Source organism: Protopterus annectens, chromosome 9.part0 (assembly GCF_019279795.1).
Source record: "Protopterus annectens isolate FY-2018-M chromosome 9.part0, PAN1.0, whole genome shotgun sequence".
Lineage (NCBI taxonomy): Eukaryota > Metazoa > Chordata > Ceratodontiformes > Protopteridae > Protopterus > Protopterus annectens.
The window spans coordinates 1,530,960,337-1,530,984,488 of NC_056743.1; the positions used below are offsets into that span (position 1 = coordinate 1,530,960,337).

Sequence of the window (24,152 nt, forward strand, 5' to 3'; positions counted from 1 at the left end):
GCAGGTATGCCTCCTTGAGGTCCGGAGTAACCAGCCAAGACCCCTTGCCCAGCATGGGAAGAAGTTGCTGTAACGTCAGCACCTTGAATTTTGGCACCATGAGAAAAGTATTTAGAATGGACAAGTCCAATATAGGCCTCCATTGTTTTTCTTTTCTTGGAACAAGGAACAGTCTTGAATAAAATCCCTGGCCTTGTTCCTGAGGAGGAACCTTCTCTATTGCTTTTATTTGTAACAGCTTTGAGACTTCTATGAGTGCCTCTGCCCTTTGATTTTGTGGCAGGTTTGGCATGCCTTGTCCTGTTGGTAAGGTATAGAACTGGAACCTGTAACCTCTGTCTATTATGTCCAGAATCCAATTGTCCTTTGTTATAATGTGCCAGTTTTTTGAGAATAGAGATCATTTTCCGCCTAGAGGTGCTTCTCTTTGAGTCTTGGTAGGCGGAGTGAAAGGTAAGTCATTGTGATTGTCCCTGTGGTGCAGGTGAACTACCTGTGCCACTTCTCTGATTTTGTGGTTGCCATTGGCGTCCCCTGTAGGAGCCTCGGTATTGCCCTCTACCTCGTGCACGCCTGCTCTTTCCCCTTTGAAACTTGTCAGAGTCTGGAAAGGACCAATTCTTTGAAGGCCAATTCCTGCTGAACCTTGGTGGCTGAACCTGGAGGAAATCCTTTACTGTCTGTACTGATTTTGCTTTCTCCTCAATAGATTTCAACACATCCTGAGCATTAGCACCAAAAAGCTTCTGTTTATCCAGAGGTGCGTCCAGGAGCTTTACTTTAACATGATCTGGCAGTGGCTGTTCTTTCAACCAAGCATGTCTACGGATAACAGCCCCTGTCATAGCTGCCCTACATGAAGCCTCCAATGCATCATAACCACACTGTAGAAAAAGATTACTAACCTGCTGAGTATCATGAACCAAATCCTGCAATGCCTTTCTATCTATAGGCTCACGAGAGGCTATCTTTTTCTGCAAATCATCCAGTGAATAATCCTGGTACTGAAACATATGAAAAAGGCAGTTAAGTGACCTCATGGCAAGGGTGGAAGAGGTATCAACTTTTTTACCCCATCTCTCCAGGGACCTTGCTTCCCTGTCAGCTGGCAGTGGATTCTTGGCTGAGGAAGTAGCCACTCCTTTGGGGCCCTGTGAAATAGTTTCTAGATCCACAGAGTGGGCCTTAAAGAGATGCTTGTGAGTGTCAGGGACCCTGTAATATCGGTCTGGCTTGACAGGAGCATGAGGGAGAGAAACAGGGGAAGCACTGGAGTCGGAGAAAACATCATCCAGGACATCCAAAACTGGAGGGATAGCTAAAGGTCTGTGCTGGGGTAACTTAAGGAAGGTACGTAGCCTTTTCCTAGAATCAGAAAATTCCTGACCCTGCCGCTTAAAATGTTCCCTCATGGATTGGAGCACTTCACCGAAAGAAAAATCCTCTGGAGGAGAGGCAGAGGGAATAGATTCCTCAACATCAGAGTCCTCATATGCCTGGAAGGATTCTGCTTGGGTATCTGAATGCTCTGAATCCCCAGAGGCTTCATCTGAAGAGAGGTTATCTGCCTGCTCAGTTCTAGGCCTTTTTTCTGCAGGCGGCCGAGAACCTCTGTCTGGGTGAGGCTGAGACCCCCTGATAAGAGAGATTAGATCTGCAGCCAGAGACATGATTTGTCTGTCAGAAGTAGGGGCCTGAGAAGTAGGTTTAGGATAGGCCTTGGCCTGGCTGGCGGCCTTAGCACGTGCAAAGGCCTTGATTGACATGGATACAGGAGGCCTAGCTGCCCCACGTGCAGGGGTAACTTTGTCCACGGGAATGGTGTCAGGTAGATCCAGGACTTCGGTTTCCGGAGGAAAACCAACAACCGGCACCGGTGTAGTCTCAGAGACCGAGGGATGAGTTAACGCGGTGTCGTTGGCCTGGAGCGGTTGAATTACCGCTTCCGAAGGGACCAAAGCACTCGGAGGGCTTAGGGGTTATATCAGTGGAAGACGCGGGCCGAGGATGTCGGTCCCGGTCCTTTCGTTTTTTGGTAGTTTGTGCTGTCGGTTGTTCCGATGGCATGTTGTAAGCGTAGGATTCACCAAAAAGTCTTCGGCAATCTCTGCCCAGCGCCTGAGAGTGCGCTCATTAAAGCAAGCACAGGCAGCACAGGCCGAGATGTCGTGGTCTGGGCCCAGGCAAGGGAGGCAGTAAGAATGGAAGTCCTTATGAGGTATTTGTTTACCACAAGACAAACAATTATTAACTTTCTCAATTTGTTCTGACATCGGCTGAGGCAAGAAAAAATGTTCCCCAACGGGGTGCTTAGATTTTAGATGACTTCAGTAACTGAAAACACAGGAGCTGACCGATCGGCACTTGCGAACTGCTTCTGCTTCGGGCACCGCGCGGCAAGAAAGACTGAAGATGGCGTCGGCTGATGCCTTTATACTCCAGCCGCTCTGACATCGGGGAGGAGGCGACATCGGCCGACGCCGGACACAGACTTTGGAATCTGGCTGACGGAAGGGCTGCCTGAGGCAGGACAACCCATATGTCAGGACTGCAGTTGCATTCTTGAAGGACATCTTCGATGTCCGCACAAACTGGTTCATGCGACTGAGATCCAAAATAGGACGTAGGTCTCCTGTTTTCTCGGGAACCAAAAGGAAGCGGGAATAAGTTCTGGATCTTCTCTGTCCTGCGGGGACCTGTTGGATGGCTCATTTTTGAAGGCGGCTTACAACCTCCTTTCGGGCCGCCTCTTCTTGACTGGGTGGCACTTCTGGAAGAGGACTGTATTTTGGGGGAATTTCCAAAAAGGGAATGCAATAACCCCTGGATACAACTGCGAGCACCCACAGATAATTTGCAATACTTGCCCAGGCTAATGGGTGCAGCGGTAATCAACCCCCAACTGCCTCCAGGGAAGGACAGTCGGGCAACGCCTCAGGGACGTTATAAAGGTTTCTCAGAACAGGGCTCCCTGGAACCTTAGTTTTGCTGGCAACCTCTGCCTCTCGGGCGACGTCTACCACTGAAACCTTTTCCCCATCCCCTGGAAAAGGAATCCTCCTGAACATCCTGAAAGGGAGACTGTGCCTTCCTGAACCACATTTTCTTACTCCCCTTCTGGGTCTTGGAAAAGGACCTCTGAGGGGCAGAAAACCTGATCCCAATGGCCGAAAAGGTCTTCCCTTCCTGTTCACTGTGGGTCAAAGCATCTTTCACAGTGGGACCAAAGAGAGTGGAACCATCAAAGGGGGAATTAACAAATGACGTCTTGAAGGCCTCTGCAAACCCAGTCAAGTGGAGCCAGGCATGATGCCTAAAAGCGATACCTGAGCCCGCAGCCCGTGAGGACCTTTCCACAGGGTTGGAAATGAGTCTCATGGACGAATTCGCCACTGAATGAAGGATTGACAGCTTTGGAAAAATAGCCTTGTATTTCTCCTCAGACATGGACCCAGAGAGGGATGAAGACCGTTCTTTTGCCAAATCCCTAGAGACAGGTAAAATGCGCAAGGAAATTCAGTGCTCTCAGACTAAAAGCAGCCGAAGCGAACACCCGCTTTCTAAATCTGTCCATAGCTCTCAAGTCACGATTGGGCAGATGGACAGAACTACTCTGCTCTGCCAATTCCTTTTTGGTGGCAGCGGCCACCACAAAAGCATCAACCGGGACGGCTTTGGACCAATAAGTTCTATCTGGAGGAGGGCTCAAAAATTTGTGTTTTCTTGGGTTCTGGCTCTATAGTATCTGGCTCCTTTCAGGCCCGGCTGGCCACAAGATCAATGAGAGGGATCAGCGGGGGGGGACACCCAGGAGGTAGATGGCCCAGTAACGAAAGCATCCAGGAAAAGAGATTCCACAGAGGACAGGGTTTGGGTAGACCAACCGCCTTTGGCCTTGAATATCTCGAGTACGTCTCCAAAGGAGACGTCCTCGGGCGGAGATCTTGGGGACCCGTTCCCCCTCATCAGCATCCATATCCTCGGTAAGAGACTCCCATAGGGGAGTTGATATGTCGCCTTTTAAAAGTCCTCTTCCTGGGAACTTCCTCCACTGGGGGTGGTAGGGAAGACTCAGAAGAGAAAGGGACCCCTGTGGGGGCGATATCCTCCTGGAGACTAATTTGGACGGTCTGACCTGGAGCAGGATGAGACAAGCTGGTCAGAATCTGGGGCAGGATAGAAGAATCGTGCATGGGAGAGGCAGCTCTGATAGCAGAGAAGGATCTTTTGGCAGCCCGGAAGGTGGAGGGACTACAAGAGGTTCCATCCCTCTCTCCTGCTGATAAAACCCTGGTGGAAGACAGGGTGGACCCCCCCAGTCCCGCCACTCCGCTGGACAGCACCGGACCGGAACTGTCAAAGGCCGAGGTGCCGAGGGGAAGAGACTGGTCCTAGAAACCCAGGCCTGAATCCAATCTCATGGACCCTGGCTCGACAGGTCTGGCCGGCTGGGTGGCCTGTCCCAGGGGAACAGAAACAGTGCCGGCCACTGATCCCATCAGGGAAGAGCCTGAAATGGGTCCTAAAGCTCCCCTAGCCTGCACCCCACTCAATGGTCCCTGAGAATCCAAGCCACTGGTCGGATGAGGAGCGATCAAAGGGGGGGGGGGGTTGGATCCCTGACCTATGGGTTGGGGGAAGCCAGAAGCCCCAAATCCATCTGAGCTTTCAGGAAGGCTCACATCATCCTGTCCATATCCATAGGGAAGACACTCCTGGAAAATCGGGAGGAGATTAAGGACCTACTAGGAGAGTCGCACATGGAGCTTGAGTGTCTTCTCTTGCGCTCCCTGGAACAAGATCTAGCTGAAGAAGACAGTTGCTTAGTGGGCAAAGGATCCATGGGAAGATCCTCCACTACTATAGGCTCTGGCACGACTCTCTGATTCAACAGAGCTCAAAGGATCAGAGGAAATATTTCTCGAGTCTCTCGGATCCGAAGGTACGGTGCCTCCCCTTAGATCCAAAGGTCCAGGGCCGAGGTCCCTGGATCTGGGGGGAGACATCGAATTTACCAGATCCGAAAGCTTAGGGTCCAAGCCCTTGAATCTAGGAGTTGACTCCCTGGATGACCTGGGACCCAAAAGATCTCCGATCCGAACCTGCCCAGGCTGGAGCCGGACCCTAGGACCTAGGATCTGACAGCCTGGGATGCTTGGTCGGGGCCTCCTCAACAGAAGGTTTCTTTTTAGCCCCAGGAGGTCCAGCCTTGGCCAGGGGTGCAGTGACCAAGGGCCCTCCTTTGACCAAACCCTTAAGAGCTTATTGCGACAGTCGACCAAAGCCCTCAGGTTGAATGCAGCACAAACACCGCATTCCACTTCAAGGTGGTCACTGTCGAGACAGTAAAGGCACTCCTCATGAGTCGGAAATAGACATTTTCCACCCACAAGAGGAGCACCTTTGAAAACCTAAAGGTTTTTCTGACCTGGCTGAACCGAAAGCAAAACCAGAAGTCCACAAACAAGGTTCGAAAGCCTAAAATCTGTCCAAAACACACACACACTTGCTAGAGAGACACTCGCACACCATAAAACAACTAGGCTGAAGACAAAACCGCAAGGGAAAAAAGGAACTAACAAGGTTAAGACTTGACCAGGAGGGAGAGGATAAGGGGGGAAAACTACCCACTAACACTACAAACTCAAGAAATAAGAAAATTCAAAATTTTGTGCTAAATACACTTATACTAACAGGAGCTGAGCTGCATCTGACTAAGCGGCAAACGAGATCTGAGGAAGTGTAGGGCAGCAGAGCATTATCAAAGGGAAGGAGCTTGAGCTAAGCTGTGTTCTGAGTATGCCGGCTCGGATCCAAGAACCTAACGTGAGAAATGGGAAATAGATATCAGATTGGACATTTCTGGATACGATGAAAGACAGCAACCAAGAACCGAACAAAGTACAAGTCCACTGGAAAAAAGTCGCAGAAAAAACCTTCTTCTAGAAAAACTTTAATATAACAGGACTGAGCGCTTTCATAAGACTGTAACACAACTTCATCAGAATCCAAGTTCTAACAACCTCATTCCCCTTAAGTAGGAGCATTAAATCACCTGACCTAATTAATTCTTAAAGTCCCAACACATTGCCCCTATAAAATGTATATATAATAGAATGTTATGACCCTGTTGACATCAAAATTATAACACTAATTAAATATTCTTTTAAACAAAATTAATATAAGTTGTGGAATTTAAATTCTAAAATCTAAAAATGCTTCACTTCTTATAATAAAACTATTATAAACACGTTTCATATGCAATATAAAATTTCATATGTAATAAGATTTTAACCTTAGGACACTAGCTATGGAAATGGTTTCATTGAGTCCAGGGGGGGCCGTGGCATTTAACTCGAGTTGCCATAATAACTCTTTGTATTCTATTAAGTCACAGCATGGTCCACCCCAGTGCAGCTTAACAACCATGTCCAAACCAACAAATGAAAAAACATTGTCATCTTAAGAATTTTCCTGACCAAGAGAATTACTCATCTTCCTAATTTTTATATCATTCAAATGTTCGTATATTCTCTCCTTAAACTTACAGTTTTTCCAACATAAAAACTTGGACACTTCTGACAAATAGCTAAATAAATCACCCCTTCTGCTTTACAATTAAAATGTGAATTTATCTTTATTTTATTATTATTAACCTTAACCTGGTCAGTTTCCTTAATACAAAATCATTGACTACAGCTGCCACATTTGAAAGTACCATTTTACTTTTGTTATACAGATCTTTGCCTCTGTCAAACTTCTAAAAAACTCTTTAGGCATCTAGCACGCCTAGTAACAAAACTTGGTCTGTCACGCAATAGTTCTTTTAAGCCTTCAAAACACTGGAAAAAAGCATAAATGCTAGTAATCTGTCTAACAGTAGGAAAATTCATTGTACAAGTCGTAATAAAAGAACACTTGTAGGTGTCCCTATTACTGTTAGTATGATCAGTGTACATGTTTTAAGTTTCATACATAATAGGTTTAATAGACCCCCTATTCCTCCTCAGGAAAATTTCATCCTGAACTTGGTGAATAACAGTTTCTGGGTAACTTCTAGAAACAAACATTTTTTAATGTATTACATTCCTTTTCAAAAGTTCCAATGTCAGTAATCATGTGGGCTAACCTAATGTATTGCCCTTTAACAATTTCCTTTTACTGATGTACAGGGTGGCAGCTGTCATAATGAAGAAGACTATTAGAATAAGTATTCTTTCTGTAAATAATACTTTGTATAGCCCTCTGATTCTCATCCTTGGTGATCAATATGTCTAGGTAACTAATTTCTGTTGGACTGTATGAATATGTAAACTTAAGAAAGGATGTAGTAGAATGTAGACATTCCAAAAAATCTTTAGTTTCATTTTCACTTAAGTCCCATACTATGAAAATATCATCCAAAAACCTAGTATATAGGTACCAACCAGGTAATTCACTTCTGTTAAACAAATAACGTTTCTCCCATTGTATGAGGACAATATTAGCAAATACAGGGGCACAGCTTGCCCCCATAGCTATTCCCTTTTTTTGCTGGAAAAACTGTCCGTCAAAACAAAATTATTTCTTAAAACCATTTCCATCAATGTGTCCAACATTAATTTCACTGCTACTAAAAACTTTAGATTCCAACAAAAAATCATGGAACAATTCTAATCCTTCATCCTGAGGTATCACATTAAACAAGTTAACTACATCAATAGTAACAAAAGCCAATTGGTGGGTATAAATTACAGTTGTGTACCTACCATAAATGTAGATGTTAGAGTGTATTCACTGTTGCAGTCATTACTACTGGGTTATCCTGCTGGCAGGCTACCTGCAGTCAGCCAGAATTCCAAAGTCTAGGTCCGGCGTCGGTTGCTGTTGCCTCTTCCCGGACGTCAGTGCGCCGGGGGTATAAAAGATGCAGCCGACATTTTCTTCAGTTTTTCTTGCCCCAGATGTCAGGTGCCCCAAAAATGGTAGGCTAAACATTATGCCAATAATTATGCATGCAGTAAAATAAACATTTCCTTCATCTACAAGCAAAATAGGTTGTATAAGATAGAGAAGAATAGTTAAGTCCCAGCCAAGAAAAGGGGGGTGGTGGGTGGGTAACCTGGACTGCAACAGTGAATAGACTTGAACATCTACATTTATGGTAGGTACACAACTGTACTATGTTCATCGTGTTTCACTGTTGCAGTCATTACTATTGGGTTGAATCCCAAAGCTGAGGTTGGGTGGCTGGGCCTAAACAGGATTAGGTGCGGCTATAAGGCCCTGCAGAACTGCAGTGGCAAAGCTTGCTCTGGATTTAGAGTAGAGAGGTAAATGGTAGTGCTTTGTAAAAGTGTACACTGAACTCCAAGTTGCAGCCTCTAAAATGTCTTTGGTTAGTACTCCTCTGAGAAAGGCTGCTGAAGTGGCTGCAGCCCTGGTTGAATGAGGCCTAATGCCCTTGGACACTGATTTGCCATGGTGTGAGTAGCAGAAACAAATGCAGTGGCCTATCCATTTTGAAATGGTCTGTTTTGAGATGGGCTTTCCTTGAGATCCTGCAGCATATGCCACTGAAAGTTGCTCAGTCTTTCTGAAAGCTTTCGTTCTGTTCAAGTAGAAGCGTAGTTGTCTGTGTATGTCCAAAGAATGCAGAAGTCTCTCACCCTTATTCTGTGGGTTTGGATAAAAAGTAGGTAAATGAATGGTCTGGTTAAGGGCCACACTGGACACTACCTTAGGCATAAATGTTAGGTTCGTCCTTAGAGAAACCCTGTCTGGATGGAAAATTATGAAAGGTTCCACAGCCATGAGTGCCTGTAATTCTGAAACTCGTCTTGCAGAGGTTATTGCGAGGAGCAGGGCTGTTTTCCAAGATATAAACTTTATATCAGCTGCATTGGCAGTCTCAAAAGGCGGCAGTGTGAGTTTTTCCAAGACATAATTGAGGTCCCATGCAGGTATTGGGGCTCTCCTTGGAGGTCTAATGTTTTTGGCCCTTCTGAGGTACTGCCTTAGTAGTGGATGGGAAAAAATAGGAGGTTCCATATTGTAATGAGCTGAAATGGCAGAGGCATGAATTTTAATAGATGAAAAAGATAGACCTTTGTCCAGCATCTCAGTTAGGTATTGCTAAAATCTGAGTAATGTTTGGTACAGATGTGTCAAAGATGGACCTTTGTCCAGCATCAGTCAGGTATTGTAAAATCTGAGGAATGCTTGGTACAGATGTGTCAATTCCTTGTGCCTGGTTCCAAGCACAGAATCTTTTGCATTTTCCTGCATAAGATTTTCTGGTACTGGGCCTCCTGGCCTCCAAAATAACATCCAACACTGCTTTAGAGAGAGGTGTGTTTTGAATGTTTACATTATTCGCCATGCTGCTAGATTTAGGGTCCTGAGTTGGCTGTGCAGAATCTGATTGTTTCGCTGGGTCAGTAAATGAGGGATTAGAGGCAATGTCCAGGCTGGGCCTTGAGACAAGCTTTTTAGGATTGGGTACCAGTGCTGGCGTGGCCAGTCTGGGGCAATCAGAATCATTTTTGGCTGCTCATGTCTGACCTTTAGAAGTAGCTTGGGGAGGAGAGGCAGAGGAGGAAAGGCATATACTGTTAGATTTTTCCAGCTGAATGATAAGATCATCCACTTTCCATGTTTGCTTGTGATAAGTCCTTGTGCAGAATTTCTGTAGTTGGCAATTGTGGGGAAAGGCAAATAGATCTATGTCTGGGCATCCCCATTCCTTTATTATCATGCTGAAGACTTGTGGATCCAGTTTCCATTTGTGGGGATCCGTGAGTTTTCTGCTTAGTTCGTCTGCCAGAGTATTGTTCTTTCCTGGCAGGAATTGTGCTTGCAGATGTACTTGAAAAGTCAATGCTGTGTCCCACAAAGTCATGGCTTGTCTGAATGAATGTGTGCCTCCCTGCTTGTTTATGTACCACATGACTGTAGTATTGTCCGTCCTTATCAGTAGTTGTCCTGGATGGAGTAGATCCATGAAAGCTGTCAGGGCATTCTGAACAGCTAGCATCTCTTTTTGATTGATATGTAGATGCATTTGGCTTGTGAGCTATGTGCCCTGAAGACATTTTCCTGCCATGTGTGCTCCCCAGGCATAATCTGATACATCTGTTACTGACTGCCTGGCTGCGGGTTGACTGAATGGCTGTCCCTTGCTGAGGTGAAAGGCTCGTGCCCACCATCGAAACTCCTGTTGCAGGCAAGGAATGAGGGTAATTAATGCTTCCAGGCTTTGACAATGTTGAGTCCAGACACTTTTTAGGTACTATTGAAGTTTCCTCATATGCGTCTGGCATATGGAATTAGTAGAATGCAGGATGCCATGAAGCCCAAAGCCAACAGAATTTTTCTTGCAGATAACTGGGTCTGTGTTGCCAACATTTTGAAATAAGAAGTTAGTTGCCTTTGTCTGGCGTGAGATAAGCCATCTGGGCAGTTGTATTTAAGCTTGCACCCAGGAATATTATCTCGAGAGGTTACTAGTTTTGATTTCTTTTCGTTTACTGTGTACCCTAGGCAAATTAATAATCTTTTTACGAACGCCAGATGCTTTAGTAGAGTGTCTTTGTTCTCTGCTTGTATAAGGCAGTCGTCCAAGTAAGGATATATTTGAATTCCTCGGTCTGCAAAATGCAATTACTGGTGCCAGGCATTTTCTGAAGACCCTGGGTGCAGTAGATAAGCCAAAGGGCAGTGCAGAGAATTGGTAGTGCATTGAGCCAGCTATGAATCTGAGGTATCATCTGCAAGATTGTCTGATTGGGATATGCAGGTATGCCTCTTTTAGGTCCAAAGTTACGAGCCAAGCCTTCTTGCCCAGCATGGGCAGAAGCTGCTGCAGAGTTAACATTTTGAATTTTGGAACATCCAGAAATGTGTTTAGAATAGGCAGGTCCAGTATTGGTCTCCAGGCTTTGTCCTTTCTGGGTCCCAGGAAAAGTCTTGAGTAAAATCCATGTCACTGCTCTTGCTGTGGTACTTGCTGAATGGCCCTCATGTTCATAAGGGACGAAACTTGCTTGTGTGCCTCTGCCCATTGATTGTGTGGCAGGTTTGGCATCCCTTTTGCCTTTGGCAGGGTGTAAAAGTGGAACCTGTAGCCTTGGGACACTATATTCAATACCGATTTGTCCTGGGTGATCATGTGCCACTTTTGAGAAAAAAAGTGCTAGTTTTCCCCCCTAAGGGGGCTGCAAGAAGATAAGGTCTTGGTGCTGGTACAGGGAAGTCATTGGGACGGTTTCCTGTATGGCTGTGCTTTGTCTTCTCCACTTTTGGAGGTAGAAGCGCCCCACTGTTTAGGCCTGTATGAGCCCTGGGGCTGGCATCTGTATCTGCCTCTCTGTGGCCTGTCTGACACTGGAAAGGACCAATTTTTTGTAGGCCAGTTCCTGCTAAATCTTGGTGTAAGAAATCCTTTACTGTTTGCATTGATTTCGCTTTGTCCTCCATTTTCTTCAAAACTTCCTCTGCTTTAACACCAAATAAGGTATCATGCTGTAATGGCGCATCTAATAATTTTGCTTTAACATGATCTGGCAGATTTTGTTCCTTTAACCAAGCATGTCTCCTAATGACAGAACCCGTAACTGCGGCCCTGCAGGAGGCCTCCAGAGAATCAAAACCGCATTGCAATGTATGCTTTCCCACTTGTTCAGTAGCATGCAATAAATCCTGTATTTCCTTATTTTCTGCACCATCAGAGTTGGTCAACATTTTTTGTTTTAACAGTGACATTAAGTATTGCTGATATTTAATCATATGAAATTGACAATTTAAAGCCCTCACAGCCAAAGTAGCAGAGGTGTAAACCCTTTTCCCCCATCTGTCTAGTGCCCTTGAATCCCTGTCAGAAGGGATAGGGTTTTTTGCATTAGCGGCCTTAACCCCTTTGGAACCCTGAGAAATAGTTTCTGGGTCAGCAGCAGGGTTTTTAAAAAGAAATTTATGAGAATCTGGAACCCTGTAGTATCTGTCTGGTTTAACAGGAGCTGGAGGTAAGGAATCAGGAGAAAGACCGGATTCTGTAAATACATACTCATCTACAATGTCTAGCACAGGGGGAATAGCAAGAGGCCTGTGCTGAGGTAGTAAAAGAAAATCTCTAAGCCTTTTCTTTGATTCTGAATAATCTTGGCTATCCCAGTGGAAGTGGTCCCTCATGGTATGAAGGGTTTCCCCAAAAGAATAATCCTCAGGAGGAGAGGCTGAAGGAATAGATTCTTCAGCATCAGAATCCTCATAGGGAGGAAGAGAGTATTCCTGTACAGAAGAGTCAGAGGAAATGGAAACCTGATCTGAAGAGTCATAGTCTGTCTCTTGCCTAGGCCTCTTGTCAGGAGGGGGATGGGAACCCCTGATCAAGGTAATAATATCTTCGGCCATTTTGAGCATCTGTTTTTTAGGCATGGAAGTTTGTCCTAGAGAATGCTGTACTTGTTTCTTTGTCTTTAGAGCTGCTTTAGTCTTTGCTTTAGAAGCTGAAGTAGGCTTTACACATAACTGTGTAGGTCTGAAAACACCCTCAGAAGCTGATGCCCGCTCAGCAGCTCTGGACCCATCTGAGGGAATGATTTCAGAGTGTCCAATACCTTGAGTATCCAAAGGCCTAGCTGCCTCCACGTGGGAGTCATCAGCGGCCTGTGGCTCTGAAGTAGCGGGCATCAGGGGCTGTGAAAGCACCTCACTGAGAACCGGCAACTGGCTTGGCTGAAGCCTGGTCGTCGGTTTTGGATCTCGGATGCCTGTCGTCCCTCTTTTTCCTTGCGTTTTTTTAGAAACTCCGGTCGTCTGCTTTTCCGACTGCATTATATAATAGAATTTTCGTCCAAAGTAATGAAAAGCAAAATCAAACCGACGGTTAAGAGTGCGTTGGTTGAATCTAGCAAAAAACTGACAGCTAGCAACGTTATGATCTGGGCCTAGGCAAGGAATACAGTAAGAATGAAAATCCTTATGAGGTATTTGCTTCCCACAAGAAATACAATTGTTAACTTTTTCTGACATCGGTCTGGAGCAAGAAAAAAGTTTCCCCAACAGGGTACTTGGCTTTAATGAAGACTTCGGATCTGAAATTTGTCTGTGAAAATCTCAGTAGTCGGCCGACCGGCACTTGCAAACTGCTTTTGCTTCGGGCACTGCGCTGCAAGAAAGACTGAAGAAAATGGCGCCGGCTGCATCTTTTATAACCCTGGTGCACTGACATCATGGAAGAGGCGACAGCAACAGACGCCGGACTTAGACTTTGGAATTCTGGCAGACTGCAGGTAGCCTTGCCAGCAGGATAACCCAACAGTAATGACTGTAACAGTGAAACACAATGAACATCATACATTCCTCAGTTTATACAACAAGTCCCAAAAATCCTTGATGATGTGATTCTCTTTTTGAAGTACCTTAACTTTCTGATCTATATAAACGGCCATGGGGTGAGTGATAGAAGTACTACCACTAACTATTGGCCGCATAGGAGGGTCAAACAAATTAAGTATTTTGGGGATGCCAAACAGGGTGGGTACCCTTGGAAATTTAACTTGTAAAAACTCATATGTTTCAAAGGTAATTTCGCCCTGGTCAAACATATCTTTCAGACACATCCTAATTTTCTGGTAAGAAATATTAATATAATTCAAAGATGTTTGTTCATAGCAATCTTCATCAAATACATGTTTGAACATTCTTTCAAGGTAATCCCTTTTAGACATAATTACCATTCCCCCATCCTTGTCCGGCTTCATGACCCAAATTTCTTTGTTCATGCTAAGCTCTTTAAGCAGCTTTCTCTCACTTTCACTCAGGTTATACAAATAGGAACCTTTATTTTGCTGTTGTAACATATTCCCTAAAGTTCCACTCACAAATCTTTTCAAACATATATAAAGGTGAGGAAATTTTAGGATTAAAAATACTACTTTTTTGTAACACATTACTAGTGTATCTCTGGATATGATGTCAAAATAAATCATTCTGAAGAACGACTGAAAAACAGTGAACATGGAAATTATAAAGACAGACTGAATTTTGGCAAAGACATTTCACAGCAGAAATTTATTGTGCAAAAAGGAGACATACAATATTTAAATATGTGCCAAATATTGAACAAAAGTTGAAACACAGTCTGTACAAGGAAACCTTGAGTTTCTATATCAATATCAATCAAGCACAGGACTTAAACTGGTTCCTCGCAGAAAGAAGCTACTACTTGGAAAAATACTAAGACACTTCGCATGGATAAACCCAAATTTACAGCTGCAGTCATACTCCCTAAAGAGCAATGAAAAAATGCCAGTTCTTCCATGACTTCATTTACTCTTCAGCAATGTAAGGGGGGGAATAAAATACACCTCAGTTCTCCCCTTGGTACCAGTCTGTCTTCTGCTCTCAAAGGCTGCTCAACTGACCTAATTGTTCCACCAAGGGAAGACAATCCTGTAGACAATTATTTCTCTTGAGACAAAAGCCTAGCAATGGGAGTGGTGATATTAGCTGAAGAAAACCAAGTCCGTCTTCTTGACCCCAACATTCCTTCTATGTATGCCCACAGATGTTTATGAAGCATGACTGCAGTCAGCTTTTGCAATACGTGACATAACCCCCTCAGAAGGACAAGGACAATGTAAACAAGCACCTGTGTTTGAGCACTGGTCTCCACCAAATGGCCATGTCTCCCACTGAAATATATAAGCAGGCATTGTTTTGTGAACCCCGCCCCACTCTATGCCACACTGCTGTTAGTCCTGCAATCCAATGAGTAATATTACTACTCCTCTGAAATAAAGATGAGGAAGAAATACTTCATTGTGATAACATGCGAGGACATAATTTTAGAAATCTTACGGAAATTTCATGCACAACATAATGCAGTCCTGTATTTTTCTAGTGGACAGATGCAGCAGCTTTCACATTAACTTATGCTTGCTAACAGAATTTAAACTGCAGAGGTGTACTCACTTGTTCAGCCAAATGACAGCGTTCAAGTCCAGGTGATTAGTAGGCTCATCTAACATCAGTAACGTTGGCTCCATGAAGAGGGCCCTAAAATGGATGGCAATGAAAAACAATCAGCAAAGTAGTAACAGAAGAGCAAAACCTGAAGGACAGGAAGAAATCTCAACTACAAAAAAATATTAAAAGAAAAATGAAAGCACAACAGTAAGGAATAGTGTAGCACAGAGAAAGAAAACCAGGGAAAAACAAGTAGAGAATAGCAGGCTTCTAAAAGAAATTGAGGAACCGAAATGTTCCATAGGAAGTACCAGTGATCAAAACACAGAAATAAGGGATAAAACAAAGAAAAAAGATGCAAAAAAATATATATATATCACTTACAAGGAAAAAGGAAAGGACAATAAAATGAATAAGAAAAGGAATATGGTTCTGAAAAAAAAGTCTTGCATAGTACCCACAAAAGAATAACATTCTAAGACAACGGAAAGCAAGGCATGGTTCATAGCATAAAGCAGTGACATGGACAAAGTCATGGAACAAGGAAAAAGTACAGTTGTGTACACTTACCATAAATGTAAATGTTGAGTGTATTCACTGTTGCAGTCGTCACATTTGGGTTATCTGCTTGCAGTAGCCCCTCAGTCAGCCTGATTATCAAAGTCTTGAGTCCTGCGTCAGTTGCTGTCTCATCTTCTGTGACGTCAGGTATTCAGGGGTATAAAGCATGCAGCCGACGCCATTACATCAGTTTTTCTTACCCCAGAGGTCAGGTGCCCCCCTAATGGGAAGCAATTAAATACATATATATACACAACGTAATACCTCCAACAAACAAGCAAATACACCAAAAAGCTTTTAAGCACAGTAAAGGAGAATAGTGGTATAGCCAAAGTCGTCAGGAGGGAGGGTAACCAGGACTGCAACAGTGAATACACTAATCTACATTTATGGTAAGTGTACACAACTGTACTATGCTCTGTGTTTCACTGTTGCAGTCATCACATTTGGGTAGATTCCCAAAGCTAAGGATGGGAGGAGGAATTTAGATAGCATTAGGACCAGCTATAAGGCCTTGCAAGACTGCAGTAGCAAAGCCAGCTCTGGATTTAGAGAAAACTGGCAAATGGTAATGCTTGGTGAAAAGTATGTACAGCACTCCAGGTAGCAGCTTCTAGGATGTCTCTGGTAGGGACACCTCTGAGAAAGGCTGTAGAGGTAGATGCAGGCCAAGTTGAATGGGGTCTAATCCCCTGTGCGACAGGTTTTCCATGGTGCTTAGCAGAAAAGAATGCAATGGCCTATCCAATTAGAAATGGTTTGCTTTGAAATAGCCTTCCACTCTGCCCCTGCAGGAAATGTCACCAGCAGTTGTTCAGATTTCCTTTGAGGTTTAGTCCTGTCCAAGTACAATCTAAGTTGTCTGTGCACATCTGAGTGCCGTATCTGGTCCCCTTTGTTCTGTGGATTAGAAAAGAAGGTTGGCAAACAAATGGAATGATTAAGAGCCACAGTGGATATCACTTTGGGCATGAAGGAGGGATTGGTCCTGAGGGACACACTGTCCTTATGAAAGATAAAAGGCTCTACTGCCATAAGGGCCTGTAATTCAGATACCATTCTTGCTGAAGTGATTGCTAAAAGGAAAGTGGTTTTCCAAGAAAGGAAGTTTAACTCTGCACTTCCAGCTGGCTCAAAAGGAGGCAGAGTGCGTTTTTCCAATACAAAGTTAAGGTCCCAGGCTGGAGTTGAGGCTCTTCTGGGTGGTCTTACATTTTTGGCTCCTCTGAGAAACTGCTTGAACAGTGGGTGAGAAAAGAGGGGTGGTTCTGTGTTGTAATGAACTGAAATGGCTGAGGCGTGAATTTTGATGGAGGAAAAGGAGAGGCCCTTGTGAAGCATCTCAGTTAACTATTGAAGAATCTGAGGTAAATTAGGTGCTGCTGTGGCCATCCCTTTAGTTTGGTTCCAGGCACAGAATCTCTTCCATTTTCCAGTACTAGGCCTCCTTGTCTCCAAAATGACATCCCACACTTGTTTACTGAGGGATGTTAATGGAGAGATTAGGTGATCATCCAGGCTGCCAGGTTCAGGGTTTGAAGCTGGGGGTGCAGAATCTGGCTCTCCTGCTCTGACAGCAGGGTAGGGGTCTGAGGCAGGTGCCATGGGGCTAGCTGTGACACACTGCACAAGAGGGGGTACCATTGCTGGCGTGGTCAGACTGATGCAATCAGTATCATCCTTGGTTTGTCCTGTTTGAACTTTAGTAGTACTTTGGAGAGGAGAGGCAGAGGAGGAAAGGCATAAACTGATAGTTTTTTTCCAGCTGAAGGACAGAGCATCCACTTCGCAAGCTTGCTTGTCTGGAGTCCTTGTGCAGAATTTGTCCAATTGGTAGTTCTGGGGGGAGGCAAACGGATCTATATCTGGGCTCCCCCATTTGTTTATCAACATGTTGAAAGTCTTTGGTTCCAGTTTCCACTCGTGGGGGTCCATGAGATTTCTGCTTAGTTCATCTGCCAGTGTATTTAGTTTTCCTGGCAGGAATTGAGCCTGTAGATGCACTTGGTAGCTCAAGGCTGTGTTTCACAGAGCCATGGCTAGTCTGCAGAGGGGATAGGAATGGGTACCCCTCTGCTTGTTTATGTACCACATAACAGTGGTGTTATCAGTCTTTACCATTAATTGTCCTGGAAGAATGTGGTCCTTGAAGGCTGTCAGAGCATTCTGTACAGCTAACATTTCTTTTTGATTGATATGCAGGTGCATTTTACTTGGGTTCCATTTACCCTGCATGCACTTCCCTGCCAGGTAAGCCCCCCCACGCATAGTCTGATATGTCTGTTGTTAGGGTTTGGGTGGCAGGGGGTAGAGTGAATGGTAGTCCCTTGTTCTGGTGGCAGGCCTCTGCCCACCAAAGGAATTCTAACCGTAGGCAAGGTATGATGGGAATCATTGCTTCTAGATCTTGAGAATGTTGACACCATAGGCTTTTTAGATACCACTGTAGTTTCCTCATATGCAGTCTTGCATATGGAATTAGTAGAATGCACGAGGCCATGAACCCCAAGGCTTGCAGTTATTTGCCTTGTAGATATAGCAGGGTTTTTGTGGCCACTAGTTTAAAGTAAGTTGTAAAATGAGGTTGTTTCTCTGGCGTGAGGAAAGCCATCTGGGAAGTTCTGTTCAAGCTTGCTCCCAGGAATATAATTTGTTGACAGGGTACCAGCTGTGATTTTTCTTCGTTTATGGTGTACCCCAGACAAGTCAGCACCTTTTGTACAAATGCCAGATGATTCAAAGGTATGTCCTGGCTTTCTGCCTGAATTAGACAATCATACAGGTATGGGTATATTTGAATATTTCTTTGCCTGCAAAATGCAATGACTGGAGCTAGGCATTTTTTGAATACCCTGGGTGCAGTAGATAAGCCAAAGGGCAGTGCAGAGAACTGATAGTGCATGCAGCCTGCTTTGAAGCGTAGGTATCTTCTGCAAGATTCCTTGATTGGGATGTGCAGGTAGGCATCCTTTAAATCCAGTGTTGCCAACCAGGCATCTTTGCCTATTATGGGAAGCAACTGGTGAAGAGCTAGCATCTTGAATTTTGGAATCACCAAAAAGGTGTTCAGGATAGAAAGGTCCAGGATAGGACACCAGGAGTTGTCTTTTCTGGGTACCAGGAAAAGTCTTGAGTAGAAACCTTGTCCCTTTTCCTCTTCTGCTACAGTCTGGATAGCCTTTAATCTTAAGATCGAGAGTATTTGCTTTTGAGCCTCTGCCCACTGATTTGGGGGTAGATGTGGCCAACCATTTGGGGTTGGTAATGTGTGGAAGTAAAATCTGTATCCTTGGGAAACTGTTTAAAACTCATTTGTCCTGGGTAATTAAGTTCCCAGTTTTTTGCTTGCAGAGCAATCTTTCCTCCTAAAGGAGCAGTCAGTTGAGAAGTGCTTGGAAGTTTTAAAGTCAAGTCATTGAGACAGCTTACCATAGGGGGGAGTCTTACTACTCCCAGATTTGGAAGTGGGAGCCCCCCACTGCTTAGTCCTGTGCATACCCAGGTACTGAAGCCTGGTTGTTCTGCTGGTTCTGGGTTTGAACTGAGAAGGCCAGGAAGAGGCAGGAAAGCAATTTTTGAGGGCCAATGCCTACTAAATCTTGGAGGCTGCACTTGTAAGAAATATTTAACAGTTTGCATAGATTTAGCTTTTTCCTCCATCTTTTTAAGAACTTCTTCGGTTTTATTGCCAAACAGGCGGTCCTGATTTAAGGGAGCATCCAGCAATTTAGTTTTAACATGATCTGGCAAAGACTGCTCCTTATCCCAAGCATGCCTTCTAAGTACAGACCCAGTGACAGCAGCCCTGCAAGATGCCTCTAGTGAATCAAAACCACATTGCAAAGTATATTTTCCAACCTGTTCAGCAGAATGCATTAAATCCTGTAAATCCGTATTTTCAGCACAATTAGGAATCAACATCATTTTCTGTTTAAGCAATCCAATAATATGCTGCTGATACTTTAACATATGAAACTGGCAATTTAAGACCCTGATGGCCAAGGTTGCAGAGGTGTACACCTTCTTACCCCATCTATCCAAGGCCCTGGAATCTCTATCAGGGGGGTAGGATTTTTGGCAGTAGTAGTAGTCTTAATGCCCTTGGGTCCCTGTGAAATGGTCTCAGGATCTGCAGTAGGACTTTTAAAATGGAACTTGAGAATCAGGAACCCTTTAATATCTATTAGGTTTTCTGGGAGCAGGAGGTAGAGAGTCAGGGGCCAAACTAGATTCCGAAAAGGCATAGTCAACAATGTCCAGCACAGGAGGGATAGCTAAAGACCTGTGTTTGGGCAGGAGTAAGAAATCTCTAAGCATCTTCTTAGAATCAGAGTAATTCTGGTTTTCCCAGTGAAAATGCTCTCTAAGAGTATGCAAGGTTTCACCAAAAGAAAAATCCTCTGGGGGAAAAGCAGCGGGAATAGAGTCCTCTGCATCAGAATCCTCATAGGTAGATAAGGGTAAATCCAGGTCATCAGAGGAGACAAAGTTCAGAATCCTGGTCGGAAGTATCGTAAGTAAACTCAGTCCTAGATCTCTTAAAGGGGAAGGTTGGCTTCCCCTGATTAAAGTAATAAGGTCTTCAGCCATTCTTATCATTTGTTTTTTAGGCATAGAGGCCTGACCAGGTGGTCTGGGCGTCGGTTTCCTAGGTGTGGTTCGAGTTTTAGGCCTTGAAGAAGAAGATGGCGTCGGTTTAATATGCAAGTCAGTAGGCCTGAAATACACCCACAGAAGCCGATGCCTGCACAGCGGCTCCGGACCCATCCAAGGTAGAGACATCCACAGGTTCCACAGCTGAAGCATCTCGCTGCATACCGAAATCTGAATAGGTCTCAGTAGAGGCCTGCGAATCTGAAGTAGCGGGCATCAGGGGCTGCGAAAGCTACTCACTGAGTACCGGCGAACTGGCGACTAGCTTAGGAGAAGTGTCGTCGGCAGCTTTGGACCTAGGCGGCCTGTCGCCATCTTCATCTCTGCATTTTTTTTGGAATGTTGGTAGTCGGGTGGCTTACCAAAGACACATATGGATAACTGAACAGAGCGCCAAAATATTTAGAAGTATAAATATACCAACAAAAAATAGTTTGTGGTTTAAATAAAGCACACAACTGACAGCGAGGTACGTTGTGGTCAGGGCCTAGGCAAGGAATACAGTATGAATGAAAATCTTTATGCGGTATTTGCTTTCCACAAGAAATACAATTATTGACTTACTGACATCAGTTTAGAGCAAGAAAAAGTTTCCCCAATGTGGTACTTAGCTTTAGTTGAAGACTTTGGTTCTGAAACTCGAAAATAATAATTTCAGGAGTCGGCCGACCGGCACTTGCCAACTGCTTCTACTTCGGGCACTGCACGTCAAGAAAGACTGTTGTAATGGTGTCGGCTGCTTGCTTTATACCCCTGACTACCTGATGTCATGGAAGATGAGAGCGCAACCGACGCAGGACTCAAGACTTTTATAATCAGGACGACTGAGGGCTACTGCAAGCAGACAACCCAAATGTGATGACTGCAACAGTGAAACATGAACATGTACAGTTGTGTACACTTACCATAAATGTAGATGTTTGAGTGTATTCACTGTTGCAGTCATCGCACTCGGGTTATCTGCCTGCAGGTAGCCCTCAGTCGGCCCGAATACCAGAGACTTACTATTTCTACGTCAGTTGCTGTCGCTTCGGGACTGACGTCAGGTCGTCAGGGGTATAAAAACAGGCAGCCAATGCCATTACATCAGTTTTTTTTGCCACAAAAGTCAGAAGCCCCCCAAATAGGAAGCTAAGGTAGGGTGGGAAAAACACCACCAGTAAAAAGTAAATACCAATAGCCCTGGAAGGGGTGAGTAATAGAACTAGAGAGAGGGTGAAGAGAGAGAGAGACACAAGGGGGCTGGAGGATGGGAAACCAGGACTGCAACAGTGAATACACTCGAACATCTACATTTATGTTAAGTATACACAACTGTACTATGTTCTTTGTGTTTCACTGTTGCAGTCATCACACTTGGGTTGATTCCCAAAGCTGAAGAATTGGTGGAGGCAGTCAAAATGAGTTCGGGCTGGCTAGTATGCCTTGCAGGACTGCTGTGGCAAAACCTGCCATGGATTTGGAAAAGACAGGTGGTAATGCTTGGTGAAGGTGTGAACAGAACTCCAGGTAGCAGCTTCCAGAATGTCCCTGGTAGGAACTCCTCTGAGGAATACTGTAGAGGTAGAAGTTGCCCTAGTGGAATGAGGTCTGACCCCCTGAGGGGTTGGTTTCCCATGGTGTTTGTACCAGAAATGGATTCAGTGTGCTATCCATCTGGAAATTGTTTGTTTTGAAGTGGCCTTGCCCTCTGCCCCTGGTGCAAAAAGTACAGTTTTGTACCTACCATAAATGTAGATGTTCGAGGATCCCCATTGCTGCAGTCCTTACTATTGGGTGTAGTCAGTCGGCAATACCAGAGTACAGGGTACTAATGCGCATGACCGACGTCATATCCTCAGTCTTTTCTTGCCCCAGATGTCAGAAGACCCTAAAAAGACAAGGCCCAAAATACCTGCACCAAAAATATGTACAATATATACAAGAATATATACAAAAATATCAGCATGTAACCTCACCTACACAACCACCCCTAAACACAGAGGGAAGGAGGGACTGCAGCAATGGGGATCAACATCTACATTTATGGTAGGTACAAAACTGTACTATGTTCTTCGCTCCCCATTGCTGCAGTCCTTACTATTGGGTAGAATCCCAAAGCAGAGGTAAGGGAGGCTGGCAAATCATAAAGAAGCAGGAGCTGACAACATGCCTTGCAAAACAGCTGTGGCAAAACCAGCCCTAGACTTAGAGTAGATAGGAAGGTGATAATGCTTAGAGAAGGTATGCACTGAACTCCAAGTAGCTGCTTCCAAAATATCCTTAGTTGCCACCCCCCTTAGAAATGCTGTTGAAGTGGCAGTAGCCCTAGTGGAATGAGGCCTAATCCCAGCTGGAATCTCCTTGCCATGATGGGAATAACAAAATGCAATGCAAAGCCAATCCACCTAGAAATAGTTTGTTTTGACACAGGCTTGCCCTGTGAACTCAAAGCAAAAGAAACAAACAACTGCTGAGACTGCCTGAAATCCTTAGTCCTGCTTAAATAATAACGCAATTGCCTGTGTACATCTAAAGTGTGCAAAATCTTTTCCCCTTTATTTTGGGGGTCTGCATAAAAAGTAGGCAAATGAATAGTTTGGTTTAAAGCCACACTAGAAACCACCTTAGGCATAAAGGAAGGATTAGTACGTAATGATACCCTATCCTTATGGAAAATCAAAAGGGCTCTACCGCCATAAGGGCCTGCAACTCAGACACCCTTCTTGCAGAAGTAATAGCCAACAGAAAAGCAGTCTTCCATGACAAGTATTTCAATTCAGCAGTAGCTGCAGGCTCAAAAGGTTGTAGAGTAAGTTTTCCAACACAAAATTGAGATCCCAAGCAGGAGTAGGAGCTCTACGTGGGGTCTTATATTCTTTGCCCCTCTAAGAAACTGCTTGAACAAAGGATAAAACAATGGTGGAACACAATCATAGTGAGCTGAAATTGCTGCAGCATGAATCTTAATGGAAGAGAAGGACAAACCTTTGTCCAATAACTCAGTAAGATATTGAAGAGCCACACTCAAATTAGGCTCAGAAATCTCCAAATTCTTTGCTGTACTCCAAAATAAAAATCTCTTCCATTTTACACTTTCCTTGTACTAGGTCTTCTAGCTTCCATAATCACATTTAAAACTTGTTGAGGAAGTTGAGACCTGCTGTGTTTCAACACAGAATATGCCAGGCTGTTAGATGAAGAGAGTGAAGCTTGACATTGAGCAGATGACCGTCCTTCTGAGATAACAGATGAGGAATCAGAGGTAAAGGCCATGGAGGCTTCTTTACCAGACTCCGTAGTAGTGGGTACCAGTGTTGCGAGGCCAATCTGGAGCTATCAAAATCATCCTTGGCCTGTCTTGTCTGACTTTTAATAGTACCTTTGGAAGAAGAGGCAGAGGTGGAAAGGCATACACATGAAGGTTTTTCCAACTGAAAGACAGAGCATCCACTTTCCAAGCTGTGTGATGAAACCCCTTTGTGCAATACTTTGGCAGCTGGTGGTTTAGTGGAGAAGCGAACAGATCTATGTCTGGAGTTCCCCATGACACTGTCAATTTCTGAAATACATGAAGATCCAGTTTCCACTGTGGGGATCCATGATTTGTCTGCTTAACACATCTGCTAAGGAGTTCTGTGCTCCTGGCAGAAACCTTGCCTGAAGAGTAAGTTGCAAGCTGCGCAGTCTCCCATAAAATCATTGCTTGCCTGCATAGAGGATAAGAATGTGTTCCCCTTGCTTGTTGATGTACCACATGACAGTTGTGTTGTCTGTTAGAATCAACACCTGCCCTGGAAGAAGTAACTCCTTGAAAGCCATTAATGCAAACTGGACTGCTAACATCTCCTTCATGTTGATATGTAGATGCTGTAGTCTGGCAGGCCACTTGTCTTGTATCCACTTTCCATTTAGATGAGCTCCCAAGCAATGTCCGAGGCATCTGTCGTTAAAATCTGACTCGCCTCTGGCCGGGTCACAGAGAGTCCCTTGTTTAGGTGACATTCCTG

General features: G+C 44.5%; 1 protein-coding gene across 1 annotated transcript in view; it reads right to left on the reverse strand.

Moving 5' to 3' along the window:
• The window catches only part of ABCF1 (ATP binding cassette subfamily F member 1), a 1,329,408-nt gene that overhangs the window by 932,182 nt on the left and 373,074 nt on the right, over positions 1-24,152 (reverse strand). Inside the window, exon 8 of the mRNA XM_044082281.1 lies at positions 14,956-15,039. Coding sequence (XP_043938216.1) covers positions 14,956-15,039 — 84 coding nt within the window. The remainder of the gene's footprint in view (positions 1-14,955; positions 15,040-24,152) is intronic.